The sequence below is a fragment of the Thunnus thynnus genome, chromosome 10 (genome assembly GCF_963924715.1).
Source record: "Thunnus thynnus chromosome 10, fThuThy2.1, whole genome shotgun sequence".
NCBI classification, from domain to species: Eukaryota; Metazoa; Chordata; class Actinopteri; order Scombriformes; family Scombridae; genus Thunnus; species Thunnus thynnus.
In genome coordinates this window covers 13,007,882-13,031,396 of record NC_089526.1, presented here as the reverse complement: position 1 = coordinate 13,031,396, position 23,515 = coordinate 13,007,882, and the positions used below count along the sequence as shown (strand labels likewise).

Genomic DNA, 23,515 nt, shown 5'->3' with positions numbered 1-23,515 from the left:
TTGTTTTCCCTCCGCTCTCCTCTTTATGTACTGCCTTACCACTGTCTTGTTCTGCTGCCTGCCTACTTTGTGTCTGTGGCGCCCCTCCTACCTTTGCCTCCTTCCCTTCCCTTTTACCTCCCTTCCGTCTTTCCCTCTTTCCTCCCTCCTTCCTTTTCTCCTCTAGGTGTCTGTCTGTCAGGAGATGATCACAGAGTTCCGAAACGCCGTCTCCTGTAAAAAGAGCTCCCGCTTGCGCCGTCGTCGGCCTCTCAGCAGCTCAGCAGCCCTGCGTCACCCCACCCGCATAGCTCTTGGGGCCCCTCGGCCCCTGCGCCTGGTCCGAGAGATGCGCCTCAGCAACGGCAAACTCTACAGTGGAGCTGGCCCCCTGACAGGTGGAGCTGGAGGAGGAGGAGGTGGAGCAGGAGGGACAGGACCTTCCGATCTGGGTCCTGGGCCCCAGCGGATCCTAGATGATCCACTGGGTGCCAACACCACCCCTCCTCCCCCAGCCCCCACCCCTGTAATGCTGCCTGCCCGCAGTTGCACCCATGTGAGGATCTGCCAGGAGTGCCGGAGGATCCAGAGCCTGAGATCAGGCAGCAGTATAGGATCAACCTCAACAAGAATACCACCTTCATCAGCACCTCTACCCAGGCTACCACCACCCCCTCCTCCATCTTCATCCAACACAGACAGTGAGGGTGGAGGGGGGCCCAGCCCAAGGCGGCTACACCACAGTCCTCCACCTCATACCCCCCGACTCATTCCACCTCCACAGAGCAGCAACACCACAGACCTACTGGGTGAACAGGACTGAGACCAGAGGTACTGGGTGGGGTGAGAGGGCTGCAGGGAGCCAGTGATGTGACTGCTGCTTAAAGAAACAAGTGGGATTCGTTGGAGAAAAAAGAGGGGGAGATGAGGGAGAGGTGGAGATAAAAATACGAGTTGAACTCGGTGAGATCAGCCAATAGAAAATGTGACGATCTTTACAAGGAGAATGAACAGGGGAAACTGTAACCCTTTCTCCAGGTGAGGTTTAGGCCTAGAGAAACAGACAAGGCTACTGGCATGCGGTGAGATTGTCATCAGTTAAGCTTTTGCAATCTTCTCCGAAGAACATCGGTTTGGACATATCTGAGCGGAAATGCACATGACCAGATGATGATTTTCATTGGCCTCCTTTTCCTCTCCTTACTCCCCTCTCACTTCACCTTTAGATGTGAAGGTGCTGGTTTTCTTCCACAGACACTTCCCTAGAAGCAAACTATCCCTCCAGTAAAATGAAGCCTTGTTGGAGGACATACGTACTGTATCCGTAAGTGATTTAAAACAGCAACTAAAAGACTTCCAGAGAATTATTTCCTGTTGTTGTTTTTTTTTTTTTTTGTCTTTTCTTGTTTTGTTACCATTGTTCTAAGTGGGAATTACAGAGTTAAATAAAGACTATATGTGACAATATGGTGGATTATAACATACTAAGAAACTTGACTACGGCTAATTGTGTTCAAGAGTTTTGTGTCCCTCCCTGTGTCCCATAGCTGCTTTTTGGATGGCATCAGGGAAGGTGGATGAAACAACTTCAAGACAACATAATGCAAACAGTAGCAGAGGAAACTGTTGGTCTGTCTTTCTTTACACTGTGCGTGTGTGTGTATGTAACAATTTGTGCTTCCTGTAAGTCTGTAAGTATTCAAACCATGTACCCAGCAACAGCACCCTTCTACCAATATTAGATAATTGGAGAGCCACAAAAAAGGGGGGAGAGAGAGAGCAAGAGGCTTTGAAATGTGAAATTAATGTCCCTCGTTATCCTGGGTAACGCTTGCCAAGTCTTTACTTCTTTTTCACCTCTGTTCACACAGCGTAGCAGAGATAGAGAGACTGGGTGGGGGGAGAACCAGAGATAGAGAGGCAAGATAGAAAAGAACAGAAAGAGAGGAGATAGAAAGAGGCAGAGAGTGAAAAGGACACTACAGAATTTGAAAGAGAGAGCCCTAACTGAACTTCTTCCATTATTAGATCAGTCCTGATCTGTTAATTCTGGGCATCTTTTAAGGGGCTTGTTAATTCGCCAGCAGGCTGTAGCTGCAGCTTCTTCCCCTCTCTCTGTTAAACAGACAGAGTTGGCCGTCCACAGTGCAAGCTCCTGCCAGAGTGATAGACTCAACACAGGCTTGTCAATACTGTCTCAAGCTTTTGATCGTCTAATTACTCCCCTCGGTGGCTGGGGACTCATTCAGGAGGGGGATGAACACAGGAAAACATACCGATAAATAGATTTAGAAGAAATACATCTTTTTCGCTCTGGCTAGGAAGGGAAGCTGATCTATCTTAATTATGTTCTTAATGTTACAGCCCTAAACTTTAACTAAAACAGTCTAAACACTGCAGTATATTAGTTACCGGGGCTTAAAGGAATTCACTGGTGGATTTGCATGTTCTGCCCTCAAATCTTCACACTTCATGTTACTACTGATGATTTGTTAAAGCACTTCTCTATTTTATTTTTTGATATCAGCTGTGTTTGGTTACTGTATATTTGGTTGCATAACTTTCTTTTGGTGTTACTAAATCACACAGAAAACACGCAGCTGTGTTGTCTGTGGTATGTCCGCATTCACTTCATATGGGATAGATGGTAGAGATGGGAAAAATTCCCATGTTTACAACTTGCGAGCGTTCACGTCACAGGACAACTCAAATGTTAACATGATTACAAAGTTGGTCAAAAATAGTGTGCACTGAACATATAGCACCACATTCAGTAAATATGGGTTTAATCACCTTGGACAACGGACTTTGGCTGACACGAGGGGTCTTTTGCTTGTGCTTGATTTTCAGGCACATTTAGTATTATAAAGCGCCAAGTCGGCTAACAAAAAAATCAGTTTCCTAGTCATTATTACGGCTTGGATGTTGACATGAACGCTATTTACAAGCGGAATCTCGTTATTATGATTATTCCGATATGACATGAATGCGGCATAAGACATCTCTGTGAAAATGTCTCATTAGAAGCAAATGTAACACAGTTAAACAGTATATTCAGTACAAATTTAATGACTTTTAAAACATAGACATAATAGGCTATTAATCCTAGGATGATATGTTGTTGATATGACATCATTATCATGTGCTGCATTGGCATTTTCTGCAGGTCACAATCTGTTTCATCAGGGTCTCAATGTTCAATGAATCCTTTTCTTAATCAGATCCCAAAATATTCCCTGTAGAATAATTCACAACTAAGGGGGAGGTTTGATACACACCCTTAGTTATAATTAGTATACTTTGTAATTAAAAGTATTTTGTTGTGTTCAAGGAAACGCTGACAACCTGGATTTGAGAGTTAGCTGATGAAAGGAAACTTCTTCAATGCAAGATATTATCAAATTCCCACCGTGCTGTTCATGTCCATGTTTGCTTATTGTCTGTCTTTTATGGTTCAATTTCTATGAATGTAATGTTTTGAGCAGCTGATTCTCAATTCTTGAACATCAGTGGTTCCTACTTCTTGAGTTTATCTCACCCCCCTTATCTCCACCTCTTGTCTGGAACGACAGTTTCCCCTATTTGTACCACAATCTTTGTTTCTGAAAACCTCTTGACAGCTGTGAGTCTCTGAACAGCTTCATGCTATCATTTCAGATCTCACCAAACAGCAGGAGAGCAGTAACAAAGACATGATCCCTCACCGGCTTCCCACCCATGCACATTCAGCAGTAAAACCAATTATGTGGGGTAACATGCAACACCACCAGTACAGCCCTTTACAAATCCCCTGAAAAATACAGGCATTGTTGATTCAGCGTGCATTGCATTGCAATCTTAAATTATGCATTCTGCAGTGAAAAAAGATTTGTTGACACTGTTGTGTTCCAGATATTGAATGATAACATTGTTTGCGCACATTATGTTGTTTCTCTGAATGATCCCTGTCAGCAGAACCAGGCCTGGATTTGATGTGTCTTTTTCTTTCTGTTTACTTCTGCCTTTGTGTTCAGAATGCTGACAAGGCAACCGGAGCCAACCTTTCCCACAAGTCGTCACAGTACACAAACGCACACACACACACACACACACACACACACACACACACACACACACACACACATATTCTCACAAACAAAAATACACTCATCCACAACATCTTCATTTCTGATTCCCCTGTTGTCCAAACGCAGTAAACCCACTGGTTGTTTTTGTTGTTTTCAAATTTGTCTTCAGAGTCATTTTCCTCGTCTTCTCTGGTTTGTTCTGTATACAAATTTACACGGCTTGATATGTGACAGCACCACGTAGCCATTAAGTGGCTATCAACAGCTTTAAACCATCAGCTGACAGAGTTTATAAGCTGCAAAACATTATTGTGGAAAGGTGAGAAGAGGGTACAACCCCTAAAAAGCCAAAATATTACTAGTATGAATATCAAAGGGAAGGGAGGGTCACAAAACAAATCAAATGGGGTGTCTGGACGGTCGCTCCATGAAACAAACATTTTTTGTTTACTTTTATGTTCTTTTCTTTGGTATTTTTTTCATATTTCTATACTAGTGCTAAATGGATTATTAAAACTGATGATGAATATTATGATTAAATTGTTGTTATTATTCCTATTGAAGAGCAAGAGGTTCTATGGTGTGCTTGTGGGTGAGGGGGGGGGGGGGGGGGGGGCCTGGAGGTGTTGGGACGAGATTCAGTGATGTTCCTCAGAAAGATCCCCCTGTTGTTCAAACCTATAGACACACAAACTTCTTTTGGAATAAAAAAATATACAAACAGTGAAACAAGTCTTTGATTTTCGAGTGGAAAGTTCGCTGCATTTTCTTCCTTTTCATGTCTGAGTGATGTGATATACTGACATGGAAAGACTCCCTTCAAACAGCATTTATCTTTCTTTCCTGACATGACAGAACCACAAACCAAAGATTCGGTGAGGTATGTACAAACGTATAAACTTTCTTTATTTTTTCTTTTAGAGATGCAACGTTACAACAATTCAAAATTAAATATGAGCCCTTAAGTTATCATTTTACACAGATAAACGCTGACTATGTTCTCACCTGACAGCACAGAGTGAATGTGACAGACATAATCTCACACTCACAAAATGACACAGTCAGGGGATGCAGAAAACGACTGTTGGCAATGCTCACTAAAAGCATGCATCATTGCAACAACTTTGCAAAAAATGTTTGTCACCTTTTTACATCATGTCTGCTTAGACACAACATCTGCATACAGGATTGTGACATTAGCACTAACAAATGTTCTGCACTACAGACCCAAAGTAGACAGAATACTGGGCAGGATAAAAGACTACTCAAGCTATTACCAGTACCTGAATAAACACAGTACTGTGTTATAACATGCAATTCTTGTTTTTATTTTAAAGCTGCTGTAGGTAGGTTAGAAGCAAGAATAAAACCACAACTCAACTCATAAACATCACTGTGATGTCCAGTTTAGTTCAGAAAAAAACATGGGAAATCTAATTTCCCACAGAAATGGAGTAAGCATTTAAAATTCCCTCAAAGCCTTAAACTCTTACCATGATTGGACCCACCACACTAGTGTTGACTCTGGTCATTGCTTTACTTAGTTTAGCTCCCTTTTGGTCGGGTAATTTTACATTTTTGTCTTTATTGTCTTCCTCCTTTCTTTGTTTGCAAAGCAGAAATAGGAACTTTGCCTGCTTACCCCTATTGTGCCATTATGTTGTCTATTTCCCAAACTTGAGCAAGAAATCTCTGCTGCTTTAGTGCTGTTTCACATAAATTTGGATTTTTGGCTAATCCCTCTCTGAGGCAATTTATATCACTGTAAAGCCTCCAGGGATTTGACTGTGCAGGAATTCTGGTAAAACAGCACTCAAAATTGCAAGTCATGTAGCACAATTGAAAAACACAAGTGATAGGCCTCATTACTGACAACGAGGAGATAGCCTACAGGAGAGAGGTCAACAAGCTGACACAGTGGTGCCAGGAGAACAACCTCTCGCTCAACGTCGATAAGAACAAGGAGCCGATCATGGACTACAGGAGAAGACCCCATCGCCATCAATGGGTCTGCTGTAGAGAGTCAGCAGCTTCAAGCTCCTCAGTGTTCACATCACTGAGGACCTCACCTGGGACGAGCACACTGCAACTTCTCTTTCACCTCAGGCAGCTGAAAAAGTTTGGCATGGGGCCCAAGATCCTATGGGCCTTCTACAGAGGCACAACTGAGAACATCCTGACGGGATGTGTTACTGCCTGGTATGGGGTTCAACCGCAAAGCGCTGCAGAGCATCAGTGGATGTGAGCTTCCCTCCATTCAGGACATTTACAATGGATGGTATGTCAGTTAAGCCCGCAGGATTATCAAAGACCCCAGCCACCCCAACCACGGCCTGTTTGAGCTGCTGCCGTCTGGCAAGCGCTACCACACCCTCAAGGCCCGGACCAGCAGGCTAGCAGGCTCCGGGACAATTCTTTCCACCAAGCAACCAGGCTGATGAATAATGGACACTAACGGCCTGTTGCCTGTCTGTCTGTGACACACACGCACACACAAACACACGCAAAACATGCAAACAACTACATACACATATGCACATTTATTAAGGCAGGACCTACACACAGCATTTTACAAACGCTATATATTATTTATATTATTTATATTTTTATTGTATTTTTAGGACTTCTTTTCTAGTACTATTTTTAATACATACACACAGCATTTTACACACACTACACATTATTTGTGTCATTTATATTTTTATTGTACATTCTAGTACTATTTTTTACTGCTACTTCTATTTCTATTTTATTGCTATTGTTGCTGCAATGTCAAGGAGCTGAAACCCAAGAATTTTACTCTCTTACACTTGTATAATGGGATGTAACAATAAAGGAATCTTGAATCAATTGCAGCCAGATAGTTTTTTTTCTCATACACACCCATTACCAAAGAAAGGGATAAACTAAGAAGCAAACTGTCTGAGTTCAACAATCATATTGAAACAAGACAAGGAGTCAGCTACATTGACACCAAGGTCTACACAGTGGTGCTTTGAGCTAAATGCCAATGTCAGATACATCTTCACTATCTTGTTGACTTGAGTGGTGGACAAATTAAAATTTTGACCTCATGGTGGTGCTAGATGAAAAGTCAGGAGCTTGCAGTGCTGTTATTGTAATTCAGTTCAATTTTTAGTAAATTACACCAACATTATGGTAAATTCAACTTACTTACAGCAGTTTTAAAAGTGTAATTTTTGCCCTCATCAGGTACACAAAAAGAGAACCTTATCATCACTTTAATGTACATCTCTCTCTCTTATTTGGATTTCCAACTCCCAACCATCACTTCAGCGTATGTGACATCATCTACGTGTTTCTGTGTCACTAACAGAATTATCAAATTAATTCAGTTTTATTAGAGATGTAGCCAAACCATATATGAGCTCACGTCACCCCTTTCAATCACAGATGGCTGACATATCCATCACTGGACCACCTGTATTTGAAAGACAGATAGGCTTTAGTCAAGGGAACTGAAACAAACTGAAAAAGACGTAAATTAATATGCTACAGTTTAAAAATTGAGAAAAGAGGAAGTTGTGCATTTGTTCTTACCAGCGAAACACGGTGCCTGACCAAAGCCTCACATCTGAGTGAAGAAAATAGTGCACTTTCATAAGGGAATTTTTTTCTGATGTATAAACCCTTGACAGTATGTGTAACCCATGAATAAAAGCTTCACAGTTTAAATGGACCAGATATAAAATTGACTTTTATACCGTACAAGATAATGGGTAGTATTACAGATTCAGTTATGTGACACTCCTGGTAATGGAAGGGTTGTCTTTTCAACAGCATATCCCTACACACACCTTATTCTGATGATATTGATGTAAGTTTTGGAGGCCATGATCAATACTATCAGCATGAATATTCCTGTGGCAATCATCCTCAATGCGAGCATCCTTGGTGTCATCTGCATCGGTTCTGTGGAGAGAAAAACATGTGAAATTAATTTAAATTTAAGCTCACTGTGCTGATACAACCCTGATTATTTGATGACAGATTCAGACCTACTGCACAGTATTTATGAGGTGCAATAAATGTAGATTAATTTGCCATGGAAGAGTAAGTGGTAAAATGAAAAGACATACAAAGTTCAAGGTAACACCCCAATGTATACAGTATATTTAAAAAAAATATTTCAGATCTCATCTATATAAGAGAAACCAAACCATGTTATTCAACACTTACCACAGTAAGTACAGTAAATGGCACTTTGGATCATTTTGAAGACTGTCTGTACCTGTACTTAATGTTAATTTGGCTACAGATTGTGAAAAAATGCTTTACTTACTAACCTTGAAGAACAAGGCAGGTGGTTCCTACAAATGAACCAGTGGGAAAGGTTGCTATGGTGCAGCTGTACAACCCTGCATCCTCTGTTTTCACATCTCTAATTACTAGAGATTGTTCCACAAATTCCACTCTCCACTTCAGAGGAGCTTCAGTGACGACCACTCCAAATTGGACATTAAACACAATAATGGTAATTTTCTCTCCTTCTGCTGGCTTAAGATCCCAATGAACCTGCACAATATCAGACTTATTTGGTCCTTGGATGAATTTACATGGCAGTATGACATCAAGCCCGAGGTATCCAGTCACTTCAGACAAGACTTTGATTTCTTGTGCCTGCACAACTGTAAAATACAAAAAAAGTAGACATTGATAGTTGCAGGATGGAAGATGGAAATGTAAAAGAACATTTTGAAACAAATATGATTCACTAACAAAGACAAAAGTGATGAAAAGACTGCCTTTTCAGATTGTTATTATTACTGTGTTATGCCCTGTTATGCGATCTCTTAGTTCATGTTATTCCCGTTGAGTTTATTGAGCCTGGAGTATATTGAGTCCTCGTTTAGTTCCAACCAACAGCATATTTGCCAGTATATGTTGTATTTGTTTCACAGCAGTCTCTAAAAAACTTTTGCGTTTTTAATTAGTCTTTTTTATCTTCCAGGCTACCACCACACTCCCGTGTAGTAATTTTAATTAAGCTGTTGTCAGAATTTCATAATTTAAAGCTTTTTGTCTTACCTGGGAAGGTGAAGTAGACAAACGACAGAAGTACAAGGTGAGATCTGCTGCAAGTTTTCATAGTGCATACACCAGCCAATGCACCAGCAATTCTGTGCATCACAATTACACAAACAGCTGTAGCTAAAACCACAGCTCGTATCAGCTGTAGTAGAAGAGAAAATAGAACAACTTACTACGTAAAGGGGGATGGGAAAAAAATCACAACGTCTGGGGAAAGAGGAACCGTACCTCTCAAACGTTAATTGCAAGAAACATAATATTAGGTGTGTCTGATACTTTTTCCATACCCATTTACTTGAGGCTTCAATCTATAATCTGTTACACTAGTTTGTCAGCAGCTTCATCATGAATGTAAAGCAGTAACAAAAGAAACAAATGAAGGCAAGGTGAGGCAAAGCAAATTTATTTATACAGCACATTTCATGCACAAGGAAAAATCCAAAGTGCTTTACTAAATGCAAAATAATATAAGAACAGGACAATGAAAATAAAAACAAGACTACAAGAAGCAAGTAAAGTTAATAGAACAATAAAATACATAAAATTAGATAAAGAGTAAAGGATGCATAAAGGATAAAAAATATAATTGAATTAAAAACCATGGCAAAGATGAGTCTCAAGTTTAGATATGAAAGTAGTCAGCATTGTTTCTAGTCTGAGATCTTCAGGTAGTTTGTTCTACATGTGAGCAGCACAGACGCTAAAAGCAGCTTCACCATGTTTAACTTTAGGAACCACAAGTAGCAGCTGACCTGAGAGCTCTGGAAGCTTCATACTGTCCGAGAAGATCTGAGATGAACCATTCAGGGATTTATGGACAAGCAGTAATACTTAAAAGTCAATTCTTTGACACATTGGCAACCAATGTAGTGATTTATGAGAACTGTTGTCTGCTTTTTCAGTCTTTATTAAGAATCAGCAGCAGCATTTTGGATCAACTGGATCTATCTGATTGCTTTCCTTAGAGAGACCTGAGAAAAGTCCAGTACAGTTGTCCAGCCTGCTGGAGACAAAGGCACACACCAGTTTCTCCACATGTTGTTTTGACATGAGCTCTGAGCCTTGAGATGTACTTAAGCTGATTTTGTTAAAGATTTAATTTGACTGCCGAAATCTTCGAATCTTTCTGAAAACACTAAGGTTTGTAACCTTCTGGAGGGAAAAGCCTTCGAGGGGAGCACTGACTTTATGTCTCTCTTTGTGCCGCCAAAAATAATGTTTATTTAACTGAAGGAAATTTTGGCACATCCAATTACTGATTTGCTCAATAAAACAGGCAAGTAATTAAACTAAGCGTTTTAAGAAATAGACTTGCCTGCAACAGGTAGTGATTCCCAATCTTCAACAACTTTTACTGGCAATAAAAACAAAATCAATCTGTTATCGGATTAATAAAAATCTCAGTTTTCTTTTCTGAGTTGCAATTCACCATTTGCCTGTTCATATGGTTCAGTCCTCCCTGCTGCCAAAAAGCACCAGAACAACAGGGACCTCATGTGGTCATATGATGATAATGCAAAGTAGCACTTCTCTGGTGTTGAACACTGAATAATAGAGTATAAATGGAACGAGGGGAAAGGTCCAGTGCTGTTCTGGCTGCTCAAAATTGCAATTACTTACTCCAATGGGCTCTACTGTTCACAGTTCATTATGTTGGAACTGAAAATTAATTTGCCATAGGTATACTAAAATTTTTATGATTGATTTTTTTAAATTTAATAAGCTTCATAGGAATACTTATAGGTGCATAGATATAGCTTTGTAGATTGCCAGTGTACCAGTAGATATGTTGCTTGCTGGAAAAAAGCAGCGGATATGACCTCAAGTTTCACAATAGTAAATTAACCTTGAGTTCAAAGTTTATTTGAAAGCACATGTATTCCCAAGATAAAGATTAAACTTCCAACAGAGCTTTCCTTATTTCTAATTTTGAAAATGCACACTCTGCGAAGTGCAGAACAATGAGCTTCGATACATGTTCATCAAACTTAAACAAGTTGCACAACTCCTCCCCAAATAAACAATGCTTTATTCCCCAAACGTTTCCAGCTATCTCGCCTTCATCAGGGTGGTGCTTCCTTAACTCACAATTATAGATGAGAGTTAATGCTCTTAAGCGAACATAGGAAGGCTCCAGTGGAAATGCACTTTCTGAAGTGAAATAAGGAAGCAGGATTCAGACCTGTGCACAATAATCTCAAGATGAACACAAAGGGAAGAGTGTGTAAAGGTTTGTAAATCTACTAGTGTACTTTTGTGAGGGAGCTGTCCTCTTTTGCCATGAAGAAAGAGGAGAGTTTTAAAGTCTCCCAATGAGAAGAGGTGAGCTTAGAAACTGTATTTAAATTGATAATTCATAAATTATTAGGTGACCATTTTGGGTAAAACTTGCTAAGTAGAATGCTTTTACTGTACTTTCAGATCTGCAAGATACAACAATTATAATGAATTACACATTTGAATATAATTAATTTAATCTTCAAATGGTGCAAACAAAAACAGCAACAATAGCAATACTATTACTACTTATGTTTATTTGTGAGTAGCATTTACCAAAACAGATTTAGTGAGTGCAGAAACACCTCCCTTTTTCACACAACACCCACAGATACCGTACTTTACACACACAAAGTCACGGTAGCATTTTCAGTTAAAGTGAGCCATAAAGTGTTCCATAATCCTCTGACTAAGCTGGCGTTGGTGGTTAATAGCTGTTGTCCTTCGAGCTCAAGGCTCACGTTACCTCCTCCCTACCAGACTCACTGGACCCCTTACAGTTTGCATACGAGCAAAACAGGTCCTCACCCACCTGGAGCAGAGGGGCATATATGTGAGAATACTGTTTGTGGACTACAGTTCAGCATTTAACACCATTGTGCCCTCTCAGCTGGTCATCAAACTCATTGGACCTTGGATTCAGCAGTGCCTTTTGCAGCTAGAACCTGGACTTCCTGACAAACAGGCCCCAGAGGGTGAGGCTCAGAGACATCATTTCCTCCACCATGATGCTCAGCACCAGAGTCCCCCAGGGGTATGTGCTAAGAGCAGTCCTGTACGCCCTCTTCACCAATGACTGTGTGGCAACACACAGCTCCAACACCATCACAAAGTTTACGGATGACACCACCATCATCGGTTGGTCGGCGTACGGAGAGGACGTAAGAGCCCTGACGTCATGTTGTCAGAACAACAATTTCCATGTCAACGTCTGCAAGACCAAGGAGATGGTGTTGGATTTCAGGAGGGTACAGGAAGCACACACCCCCATCTACATCTAGGGGACACCTGTAGAGAGAGTCAGCAGCTTCAGGTTCCTTGGGGTCCACATCAGCGAGGACCTCACGTGGTCAACTCATACTGAGTTGGTGGTGAGGATCGTAAACCAGCACCTCTTCTTCCTCAGAAGACTGAGGAGGTTTGGCATGGACAGGATGATCATCCTGCAACTTCTACAGATGCACCATTGAAAGTGTCCTCTATGGCTGCATCATGGCCTGGTATGGGAACAGCTCCAAGCAGGACCGCAAAGCCCTGCAGAGAGTCATCAGAGCTGCTCAGCGTGTCACCAGGTGTGAACTGCCATCCATGCAGGACTTGGATGAGGAAAGCTGGAAAAATTATAAAGGACTCCAACCACCCCAACTACAGACTCTTTTCACTGCTACCATCAGGCAAATGGTACATAGAAGCATCAAAGCCAGATCCAGCAGGCTCAGAGACAACTTCTATCCACAAGCCATTAGACACACACGTACATATAGTCTCTCTTTCCTGCTCACTCTCTCACTCTTCCTCTCCTACACACTTTCTCATCCCCCACCAAGTACACACACACACACCTCCCCACTGTATATACAGAATAAACGTTGGCATTGTACTTTTCTGCAAACCACAGAAACGTTGAATATCTACATTTAAACACGTGTAATACGTAGCATATTAACATTTCAACAAAACGTTTCATATCAAAATTTAAACAAAATGTATCATCTCAACATTTCTAAAGTGATATATGAGCTGACTTTCCTATTAGGAGGAGGAGGGGTTGGTGGATGGTTAGGAAGTTTCTTGCCAACCAATGCCCACTCCCCATTTTAACCGACAAAAGCAGGTGGGTGTTTTTAGCGAGATGTCAGGACATTTGCAGCCATTTTTATTTTATTTTATTTCTCATTTTATTTTAACCCAAACCATGATCTTTCCCTAAAGCTAACCAAGTGGTCTTTGTGCCTAAACCTAACCAGACCTTTACCACAGCGTTGTCACATCATAAAAAAAAAAGTATATATATATATATATATATATATATATATATATATATATATATGTATGTATGTGTGTGTGTGTGTGTGTGTGTGTGTGTGTTTGTGTACATATTCATTTCATACTCAAATTTCATTGCCTTCAATATTGCCACTCGCTTTGTTGTTGTGCATGTGAAAGCTCTTGAATCTTTCTTTTATTCTAGGATCACACAATTAACATATATCAAATTATCATCAAAGAGATTTCAACTTATCCTCCAAGCAGAGACTGACTGAGAATGTACACTCTCAATTTAACATAAACATTTAAGGACGTCTGTATCATTAGCTTGAGTATAATTCCCCTTGATACAGGGTTTGGACCTCCTAGGCTGGCTCACTTGTGACAGAGGAGAAAATGTTGGCTATACAATCCTGTCTCATATATGCAAGCCACTGTGTGATGTTTTGGCATCTAGTAAGCATTCAAATTTGGATGTATTATTCAAACTGGACATCTTGAAAGCTTTCCACTACTTACTTAAACAACTTCTTTTTTGGATGCAGAGCTAATTTTGGTCTGAAAACAGCCAAAGATAGAGGAATAATGGGAACAGCAGTCCCTAGGAACTGCTAGAAGACAGACCCTTGATAGTAAGTTGATTAATTGCTGTAACACAAACACTGCACCCTGACTCATGCCACCTAAGTACAGGTGTTTTTTTTTGGCCTGGTAAGTTAGAGTATCTATGAGTATGAATGTACCCTGATTATGATTATTATTAGCAAAGTAGAAAACAGTATGTGGCACTGACCTATTGTAATGTTCAAGATGAAGCCCAGTTTATACAGTAGCTAATCAAATTTCAGTTTCATTTCCTCCCTGGAAATGGAAATTTTGCAATCATTTTGTACTGTTAGTGTTGGTGTTTAACAGAATGGCAGTAAGTGTGGCGTGCATTTACATGAACACCAGTATTATAATCAGGTTTTTGGCTTTTATCTTGGTTATGTGTTGCACATGTAAACACCTTAATCCTGGGTTGAGTAACCTGGATAAGCCCTCATCCAGTACTCCAATAGAAACCAGGATACTGTGACATTATCCAAGTTTCTGATCATTCTCTGTTAGAGAAATGAGAGGCTGAGATGTTGAGGAATCAAGACACAATTGGATGCAGGTAATCAGAAACCTGGATACTGTTAGAATCATATACACAGGGATAGGAATAACCAGGTTTGTCATGTAAACACCGTATCCAGAAAATGATCAAAACCTGGATACTTGTGTGCATGTTAACGAGCTAACGAGCTAAAACCTGATGTAAACAACACTGCAGCACAGATTTACTTATATTTGAGATGAGTATGTGAGATGAGAGGAGAGGGATGTTTGAAAGTACACAGTATTTAAACTGTTGTAGTGTCCAAAAATGTAGAGAATTTGATTTAACTTTACATGTCTTTAAAGGCCTGTAGTGATGTTTAACAGAATGGCAGTTAAAGTGTAGTGTTTGTGTTTACATAATATTGAGAAATGCCAATATTTGCTTGTGTAAAGACTTACAGTTGTGTAGTTGTTCTCTCCAGACCTTGCCAATAATCACTGACTTAACAATACAATAAACTTTAATAAGTAGCAAACTGTTATTTTGACCAAGTGTTACACACAACAAGCTTTAACTAGCTAGAACTGTCACAACAAGTAGTTTGGGTTAATAACCCAATAGTAAAATAAAAAATAACACTACAACTGGGTCAAAAGAACTGCATGTCTTGAGTGGCTTTCTGGGTAACTTTAACCCAGTATTGTGTTGGTGCTATATTGAGCCAAACCGGGTAAAATTTTAACCCAGTGATCCTGGTGTGTACATACTATAGGCATGCGAGGCATGAGGAAATTGAGAGTTTGCAAACAAAAACCCCTTTATAATGCAAGAAACTACTAATTTGCATACCATCCTTTCTACAATGTCCATGATTGCTTGTTTTTTGTCCTCAGGGTTTGATTTCTCATTACATCTCATTATGCTTTCTGGTAGCTTAATTCTTAAAAGTACCTCAGTGACATGAGTTTCTGCTTCTAGTGGAAAGTTAACTGCATTTTTGCATGTCTATGTCTGAGAGGTACGTGTTGATATACTGATATGGAATGACTGTCACTCCCTTCAAACAGCATTTGTCTTATCTTTTGCATCTATTTCCTGTCATGAAAGCACTAGAAACCAACAATGCTGTAAGGTGAAAATGCAACTTTATTTATACAACAGACAGAAAGGGTTGTGTTCTACAGAATACATGGGGACAGTTTACATAACTCTGCACTGTCATTTCTGTCTACAGGACTGAATTAACCCAAAAGCACAAAAACACCGATTGTAATAAAATTTCTTAAGCACAGACTTTCACACAACACAATCAAAAAATAAAAAGAATTAAATATGAGCCCTTAAGTTAACATTTTTATACAGTGACAAACGGATTTTGTTCTCACATTTTCTGACAGGGCAGAGTGAATGTGGCAGGCGTAATTTCACACCCACAAAATGACACTGTCAGGAAATGCACAATGAAACCACCAGGTGATAGATAGTGACTGTTGCTAATGTTCAGAGATGGTGTGCATTGTACGAAACTTTGCAAACCATATTTTGTCACCTTCTCACACAATGCCTGCTTAGACTGCAACATCTGTGTACAGACAGGATTTCTGACAGTAGCTCTGACTGATGTTCTGCATAACAGATCAAAAGCAGACTGGCTAGGATAAAAGGCTTTGTCAAAAAGGCCCTCCCTACCAGTGACATTTTCACCATAATGTTACCCCTCACCATCTCTCCCCCCACCTGAACTCTGCCTCACATGGCACAGACTTTGGGCTAACCAGAGCTGAGCTAGCTTGGCCCACGGTTTTCCTCAAAAAAGTAGTCTGAAGTCCACCATGCATCAAAACCACTGAGTCATCAGACTGTTGTACAAGGATTGTGGTTGTGGTGACAAAAAAGACCTAAAATTGAAGACATCTGCGTAATTCTGATCAATCACCTGCAGCAGGTTCTCCTTGAACAAATCCAGCACATAGTCATAGCAGGGAAACTACATGGGCTACTACAGTACAACTAGTATATTAGAATACATTTTGTTTCTATTATATTATGCCGTATGTATTTTTGTTTTAAAGCTGTTGTGGGTAAGTTTAAGGAAAAAGGCACAGGAAAGAATAAATCAAAATTTGAAAGAGTCCAGCCTTCCTCTTTGACTCTTTGACCCTAAATGAAGCTCACATGCAAATACTGACTAGAAAAACCTTCATGTCCAATTTAGTTGAGAAAAATCACAGTAAAATATAAATCTAGACAGTTCATTTTTTTTTTGTAGAAATGGAGAATCTGGGTGTAACTTAAGTCACTCACTAACATGGCACACAAGTGCTGACTGACCTTTGAATTTCTGAGCTTAGTTCCCTTGTGACTATGCTTCTTACATTTTTATGTCTTTGTATCTTCCTCCTTTCATTGTTAGCAAAGGAGAACTTTGTGTACTGGTTTGTTTGTGGTGTACTGACAGCACTCAAATTTGCAGGTCATGTGACACCTTGGGAACCACACATAGTCACAGACTATATCTGTCTCCATTACATAACTGCTATCTCCTGCAGAAAGAGATACCGATTGTTGGGTTACATTCAGGTGCAGAAACATTTTTTCTGAGTGGTAGAGAGCGGTAGGGATAGTTCCTGCGATCTGTAAGCAAGCATCAAGTTTAACTTGATGACATGTTGGAGGTGTGCTGGAGTAAGAGCTCTCTTCATCTAACAGCTTCATGTGACTGTTTCTGCTTGTACTATTCCTCCTTACAACTTTTAGAACTAGAAACAGCATCAAATGTGTCCATATCTTGTTGTGTAGACCTGTTTTTATTGAGGAATAGCATCACTCACTCTGTGATAAACATTACATTTTCTATCTTTTCCCCGCTGTGACCAGGCCCATGGAAAAACAATACAGTATATAGGAGCATGAATAAAAGTTAGGTTTTATTTTAGAAGCTATTGGCCCTCATGCCAAAACATTTTTGTATTTTTATCCTAAAATTTGCCTATGTTTTTCTGTGAGGTTTGCTTGTATGTGTGTTCCATGTCAGATTCAACAAACTCTCTTAAACTGCCTGAACTTGTCGTAAATTGTTTGTTTCAGCCTGATGAATGCCACCTGTTCATGAGGAGGTGCGTATTCCTGAGATGTGATCATTGGCATAATCACTCATAAACTTTGTTCGTACTTCAGAGAAAATTGATGAATGTCACAAATGTTCTTAAATCACTCGTACATGCATCTTATGAACAAATCTGTTCATACAAGTGCCTTTTGCAGGAGGCCTATTGATTCATTGATAGGTGTCAGGATGTGATACACATTTCACTAAATGATACCAAAAAGATGGTAAATGGAATTTAGAGCAGCTTTAAGATTGATGATTTTTTTTTTTTTTTGCGATCAACAGGTGTGAGAAAGGGAACATCATCATCACTTTAACGTACATCTCCTCATCTCATTTGGGCTGCTGACACAAAATTACGACCTCAGAGTATGTGACATCATCAGCATGCATGGTCTCAGTGTGCTTGTCATTGGATAAAGGAGTGACCTCTCTAGATGATTTGAACTTGATATCAGAGTAGACCACATCCTATGAGTAAGAGTGAGAGAGAGTGTTATGGTGGAGACTTTGTTGTGCAGTATTATCATCATAATCATCATGTTGCTTTGTTGAAACAACTATCATCTTTCTGTTAAACATCCTAACAACAATATGATAATATTTATCTGAACTAATTCAACTGAACTTCATGGATGTGGCCTAAAAGCAGCTCTGAGCTCACCTCATCTCTCCTGATGACTGATAGCCTGGCCACATCAATCACAGGACCATCTTTATCTGAAACACAGACACGCATTAGATAAGGGAACTGAAACACATAACAAAGGGTATAAACAAATCAGCTGCTGTTTGGAAATAGGGTGAAGAGAAACTTGTGCAATGCATCCTCACCAATGTAGACACGGTTCCTGACCACAGAGTTACATCTGAGTACAGGAAACAAAAGTGCCATGATTAGTACTTCTGAATGTTTTGAATTTTCTTCCAAATCCTTGAAATCTCGAATACAAACAGTTATTTGTTGAAACGATTGAATCATTGTGTTAAAATGAACCGATTAAGGACAGTTTTTCTTTTTACGTCTTGGATGGACTGAATATTCAAAACATATTTGCAACAAGAGTGAGCAAATTAAAGAAATGTGTATGTTTTTTTTTAAAAAAGGGTTGTGACAAGTTAGAAACCTAAATGTATTTTAGTAAAAGGGGTGAATTTATGGGACAAACTTGAGAATAATTTCAAAATGTCTGGTTCAATACACAAATTAAAATATGAAATAATAGTTTGATATTCCATTACAATTCATGTACATGACAAATGTCCTCAAATGTAACCCATCTGTGAACTGAATATATATATTTTTTCCTCCTCAGTCCAGCTTCAGCACTGAGTCAGCAGAGTAGATTTAGTTATTTTTAAAAATGTGTACTAAATGGATGATTAGTCTTGTGACATAAGGCTCTTGGTTCTGGGAAGAGTTTTTTTTAATTTTTTTTTTTTACAGTTTCTACACTCCCACACAAAATACATATCACACACACACACACACACACACACCTTCTCATGGAGATGTGGTAAACTGTGGCCGCCATGATCACTAGCAGCAGCATGATGGCGATCACTACTGCAGCAATGACTCCTGATGATAACGGCATCTGTTCTGGGAGAGGAAGCATGACTGTGATCAACCCTGTGTGCATCTGTCCTCACGGACTTTTATTTTTATTATTGTATATCAGAATCAGACGTGATGTATTTATTTATTAGGTACAATAAATGATGAATTTATCCTTTCAGTATAACTGGTGCAGTGCAGACATTTTTAGGAATATTTCAAATGAAAAAATATCTTACAATCGTCTAATCACACAACACTTGACATATTTTTCTCATGGCGGCATCAATTCAATTTTGAATTTCTAATCAGTTTCAGATGCCGATCCAAGTTTCTGACCCACTATAACATCAAATTGCAATACTGATACACACCGATTTTGAAAACTGTCTTTAAATCATCTTAATTTGGCAGCAGATTGTATAGAAATATGTAGGGTTGCAACTAATTATATAACCCATTATTTTATTTATCGAATAATCAGCCAATTATTTTCTTTATTAATTAATAATAGTGAAAAATACAAAACTGTCATGTATTACACAGAAAAGCTTCAAATCTTCACTTTGAGAAGCTGCAACCAGCATTTTTCCCTAAAATTAATCAAAATTAATACTGGATTATATTACTTTACTATTAGGTTACTGTACATACTCACCTTGAACAAAAAGTTTGATGGTTCCTTCAAATGCACCATTGGGGAAGGTTGAAACACTGCAGATGTATGACCCTGCATCTGTCTTTTTCACATTTTTAATGATCAGAGATTGTCCTGTAAGGTCCACTCTCTCCTTCAGATAAGTGTTATGAGTAACCACTCCATATTGGGTACTAGAAACAATAATGGTGATTTTCTCTCCTTCTGGAGGGTTGAAGTCCCACTCAAACTGTGTAATGTGTATGCCTGGTCGTTCGATGAACGGGCATGGCAGGGTGACATCACGCTCAACGTATCCAGTCACTTCATGCCAGGTTTCGACTTGTTGTGCCTCAAGAGCTGCCAAACACCACGGTAATATGGTGACAGGGAAAGAGAAAGACAGATTGAATGGAAATGAAATGTACAGTCTTGTAAAACTCTGACTGCACTCTTTGACTGACTCTTGTATTTTCTTTATAGTAATAACTCATTTTATCTTATTTCAGGCACATATGGAGTTAACAGCTCTGATTAAACATATGTACTTTTCACATCACTACATATATTTGCAGTAATAGAGGAACAGTGTGTCATTATAGAACTGGGCTCTAACGTGTCTGTAAGTGTATAGATTGTGTCAAAGAGAAATTTCACACCTAAACCTCTAAAATCATCAATTTAAATGATTCATAACAATATTGCCAACCACCACATGTTCCATACACAGCAACCTACGTACATTTGCACTGTGAACAAGCTTTTTGTCTTACCTGGGAATAATGTGATGTGAATCAACTTCAGCAGTATGTAAGGTGATTTTCTGCAAATTTTCATTGTGCAGAACTACAGGGTGTGGACAAAATAAACATATACGAATGAATGCACAACAATTGAGGAAGTTACTACAGTAAACCAATGTTACAAAGTCAGTCACATTCACTGGTGGAATGTAACTAAGAACATTTACTCAAGTACTGGACTTCAGTACATTTTTAACGTACTTTACTTGAGTATTTTCATTTAATGCTACTTGATACATCTACTCCACTATATGTCAGAGGGAAATACTGTACTTTTTTCTCCACTACATTTATTTGACAACTGTAGTTACTCGTTACTTACAGATTGAAATTTTACATAAAATAACATAATGATGATCTTATAAATTACACTGCATTGTTAAGATTAAACCAGAGGTTCCCAAACATTTTGTCTTGCGGGCCCTTACAAAAAAACAACAACAAAAATAAAACCAGTGCGTATTTGTGTCTCTTTGTCATGAGTTGTTTGCAGTTCCACCAAACAGACTATTCACCTCACATGGTTTCAAATAAATAACAGTTTGAGATCCAAAGAGGTAAAACTCTCCAATATTTCACAAAAACACAAAGATTAAAGAAAAGTTCTGAAAAATTAATCCAAATACACGTTGCAGAACTGTGTTTCCTCTTCTTTCCTTCCCAATCTATCATCTCAAGAGTCCAGATCCCTCAGATGTATCTTATGACCCTTATAAAGCAGTTCAAACGAGCTCCATCTGGAGCAGCTACAACAATATAAGGCTGCTTATGCTTAGACTCATCAGTATGAATAATGTACTTTGTTAAATGTATATCATATATCTGTCACAGCCCGATTTTCTGCAAAACGAGTATTAGCTGATATTACTTAATACTTTTACTTAGGTAAGATTTTAAATGCAGTACTTAAATAAAGGATCTGAGTACTTCTTCCACCACTGGTCACGTTAAGTTAAAGCAGCTTTCAAGTCAACATTAAGGAAACTTACGAGGTTACAAAGAGGCAGATCCGTCCAGCTGATCAGTCGAAAACACTGAAAAATCATGCAATGTGGCGACAGGTCTCAAAAATGTGGCAAACAGAAAAATGAGCATTTCCAAAGAGGAACATACAGATTGGTGTCAACTCGGACCTCACCAACACTGACTCAAACACACGCGATATTTGCCACAACGTTACAATGATCGAGCTGCCTCAGATCCTACTGTACATGTAAAATGTGTGTTTGATGTTGTGTTTTGTCCGCTCACTGTAGGATTCTCAAGCTTCAACTTAGATAAAATCAAGATTTATAAACTGCTTACTGAATCACAGCTGTGAAACAAAACAAATGGCAGTCAATTAAAATAACTTGCCCAGAAAAAGAGGAACATTTTTGCGTAACTACGGCAGGAGGTGTTTTCCCATCTCGCAGCACTTTTTCTTGGAATACAAACGTAATCAAAAGTGGTTTCTTTATTGCGTGTTTAAGTCTGTGATAATTCAGCAATGAGTAGTCTGCACCGTTCACTGCTGCTCATTGGTGTGTAATGGTATCCACAGAGAAACACTGACCTCATGTGGTCAAATGGTGATGGTGTCCTCTACAGCAGTGGCTCTCAAAGTGGGGTCCGGGGACCAGGCGTCCTTGAGGAGGTTCCAAGGGGTCCCCAGCAAAAAGGGGAATCATTTATTTTCAGTGTAATTCCACGTAACACAATGACAGAATATATGACTATTTTGGTCATGTGTTTCATACACTTTCTGTACTAAAACATTTAAAAGCAAACATTTTGTCAGACAAAATCTTCAAATCAAGATTCAAATCAAATGGGGGGTCTGTGGTCTAATTTGTGTCAGTTTAAGGGTTCTTGAAGTGAAAAAGTTTGAGAACCGCTGCTCTGCAGAAACACTAAAGCAGTGATGAGAACTGTTTGAGAAACAAATAGAGTTGCATGAAACCTGTAGAGTTATGGTTGGTGGATTTAAAACTATATCAGTATCAGAGGCTTTGCATCATTGCTGGCTGGTAAAAATATTGACATCTCTCTATTATGGTGGATCAAATACTCAAGTCCTTGCAGCAGCAATTACATGATTTGATGTAGTGCATTACAAGTAAAAATACTTTATTATCAAATAATCAAGCAATATTATTATCAAAAGAGAAACCTTGTTATTGCAAGACTCAAATCATTTTCTCATTTTTGACAAGTAATTTTGTGGTATCAACCTCACTGTCAGTAAATAATGATGAAAAAAATTTTATACTCAGCTTCAGGGTTACATTTTCAGATGATGGTTTGATGATACTTTATTCATCTACAGTGATAAATTATCCTGAATCAGTGTTATTGGCTAAAGACAGTCATAATGATTGGATTAGAATTTGTTCATTGTGTTAACAGACACACAGTCTGAGGACTAAAGTAGAAAGCTGCTGCAACACTTGGTATAGATTTAGGTTTTACCACCACATGTACTCAGTCTGCCAATCCAAAGCTCGCCATGCATGCTCAACAGTTTTAGTTAAGATGCTGGATGATAACAGTGTTAAGAAACAAAAGAGCAGCCTCCTGAAGGGAGCTGCATCTCAGAAAAATGATGTATAGTTATCTCCACCAGTCAGAGTTCCTGGCAAAATTTACGCCAGGTGTTGAACAGGGTAATCAGGTCAGGGATGCAGAGCTCTGCCTGTTTCAGTTGGTCAAACTCGGCTTGTTCCCTGCATGTTAATTACTGGTCTACAGGGCAAGACAGGAATAACACCTGCTCTGCATCCTGTTATGCATTCCTCCAAGTCAAAGCATGCAAATATATTTTCTTAACGGAAACGGTGGTGCATTGATAAAGAACATTTAAATCTATGCTTAATGCTGCAAAATAAACTCCATGGTGCACTGGTAGTTTGGAAGACATGGCTTTATGGGTTTTACATGTAAAACTTAAAGGGCGAGTTCATACAGATTACAAAATA

The 23,515-nt window shown here is 39.2% G+C and overlaps 2 protein-coding genes across 2 annotated transcripts in view; one reads left to right on the top strand and one right to left on the bottom strand.

Annotated features, from left to right (window-relative positions):
- grik5 (glutamate receptor, ionotropic, kainate 5) overlaps positions 1-4,586 on the top strand; it is a 91,111-nt gene extending 86,525 nt beyond the window's left edge. The window contains exon 23 of the mRNA XM_067601060.1: positions 167-4,586. Within this exon, the coding sequence (XP_067457161.1) occupies positions 167-802 (636 nt within the window). The 3' untranslated portion in view covers positions 803-4,586. The remainder of the gene's footprint in view (positions 1-166) is intronic.
- Positions 4,587-15,579: 10,993 nt separating this feature from the next.
- LOC137191178 (uncharacterized) lies at positions 15,580-22,030 on the bottom strand. Its single transcript, XM_067601059.1, has 7 exons — positions 21,548-22,030; positions 20,529-20,601; positions 19,777-20,115; positions 19,061-19,163; positions 18,395-18,429; positions 18,225-18,280; positions 15,580-18,031 (listed from the first exon to the last, which is right to left on the bottom strand). Exons 1-7 carry the CDS (start codon positions 21,602-21,604, stop codon positions 17,894-17,896), a joined length of 801 nt encoding a protein of 266 aa, XP_067457160.1. The 5' UTR covers positions 21,605-22,030; the 3' UTR covers positions 15,580-17,893.
- Positions 22,031-23,515: the final 1,485 nt, after the last annotated feature.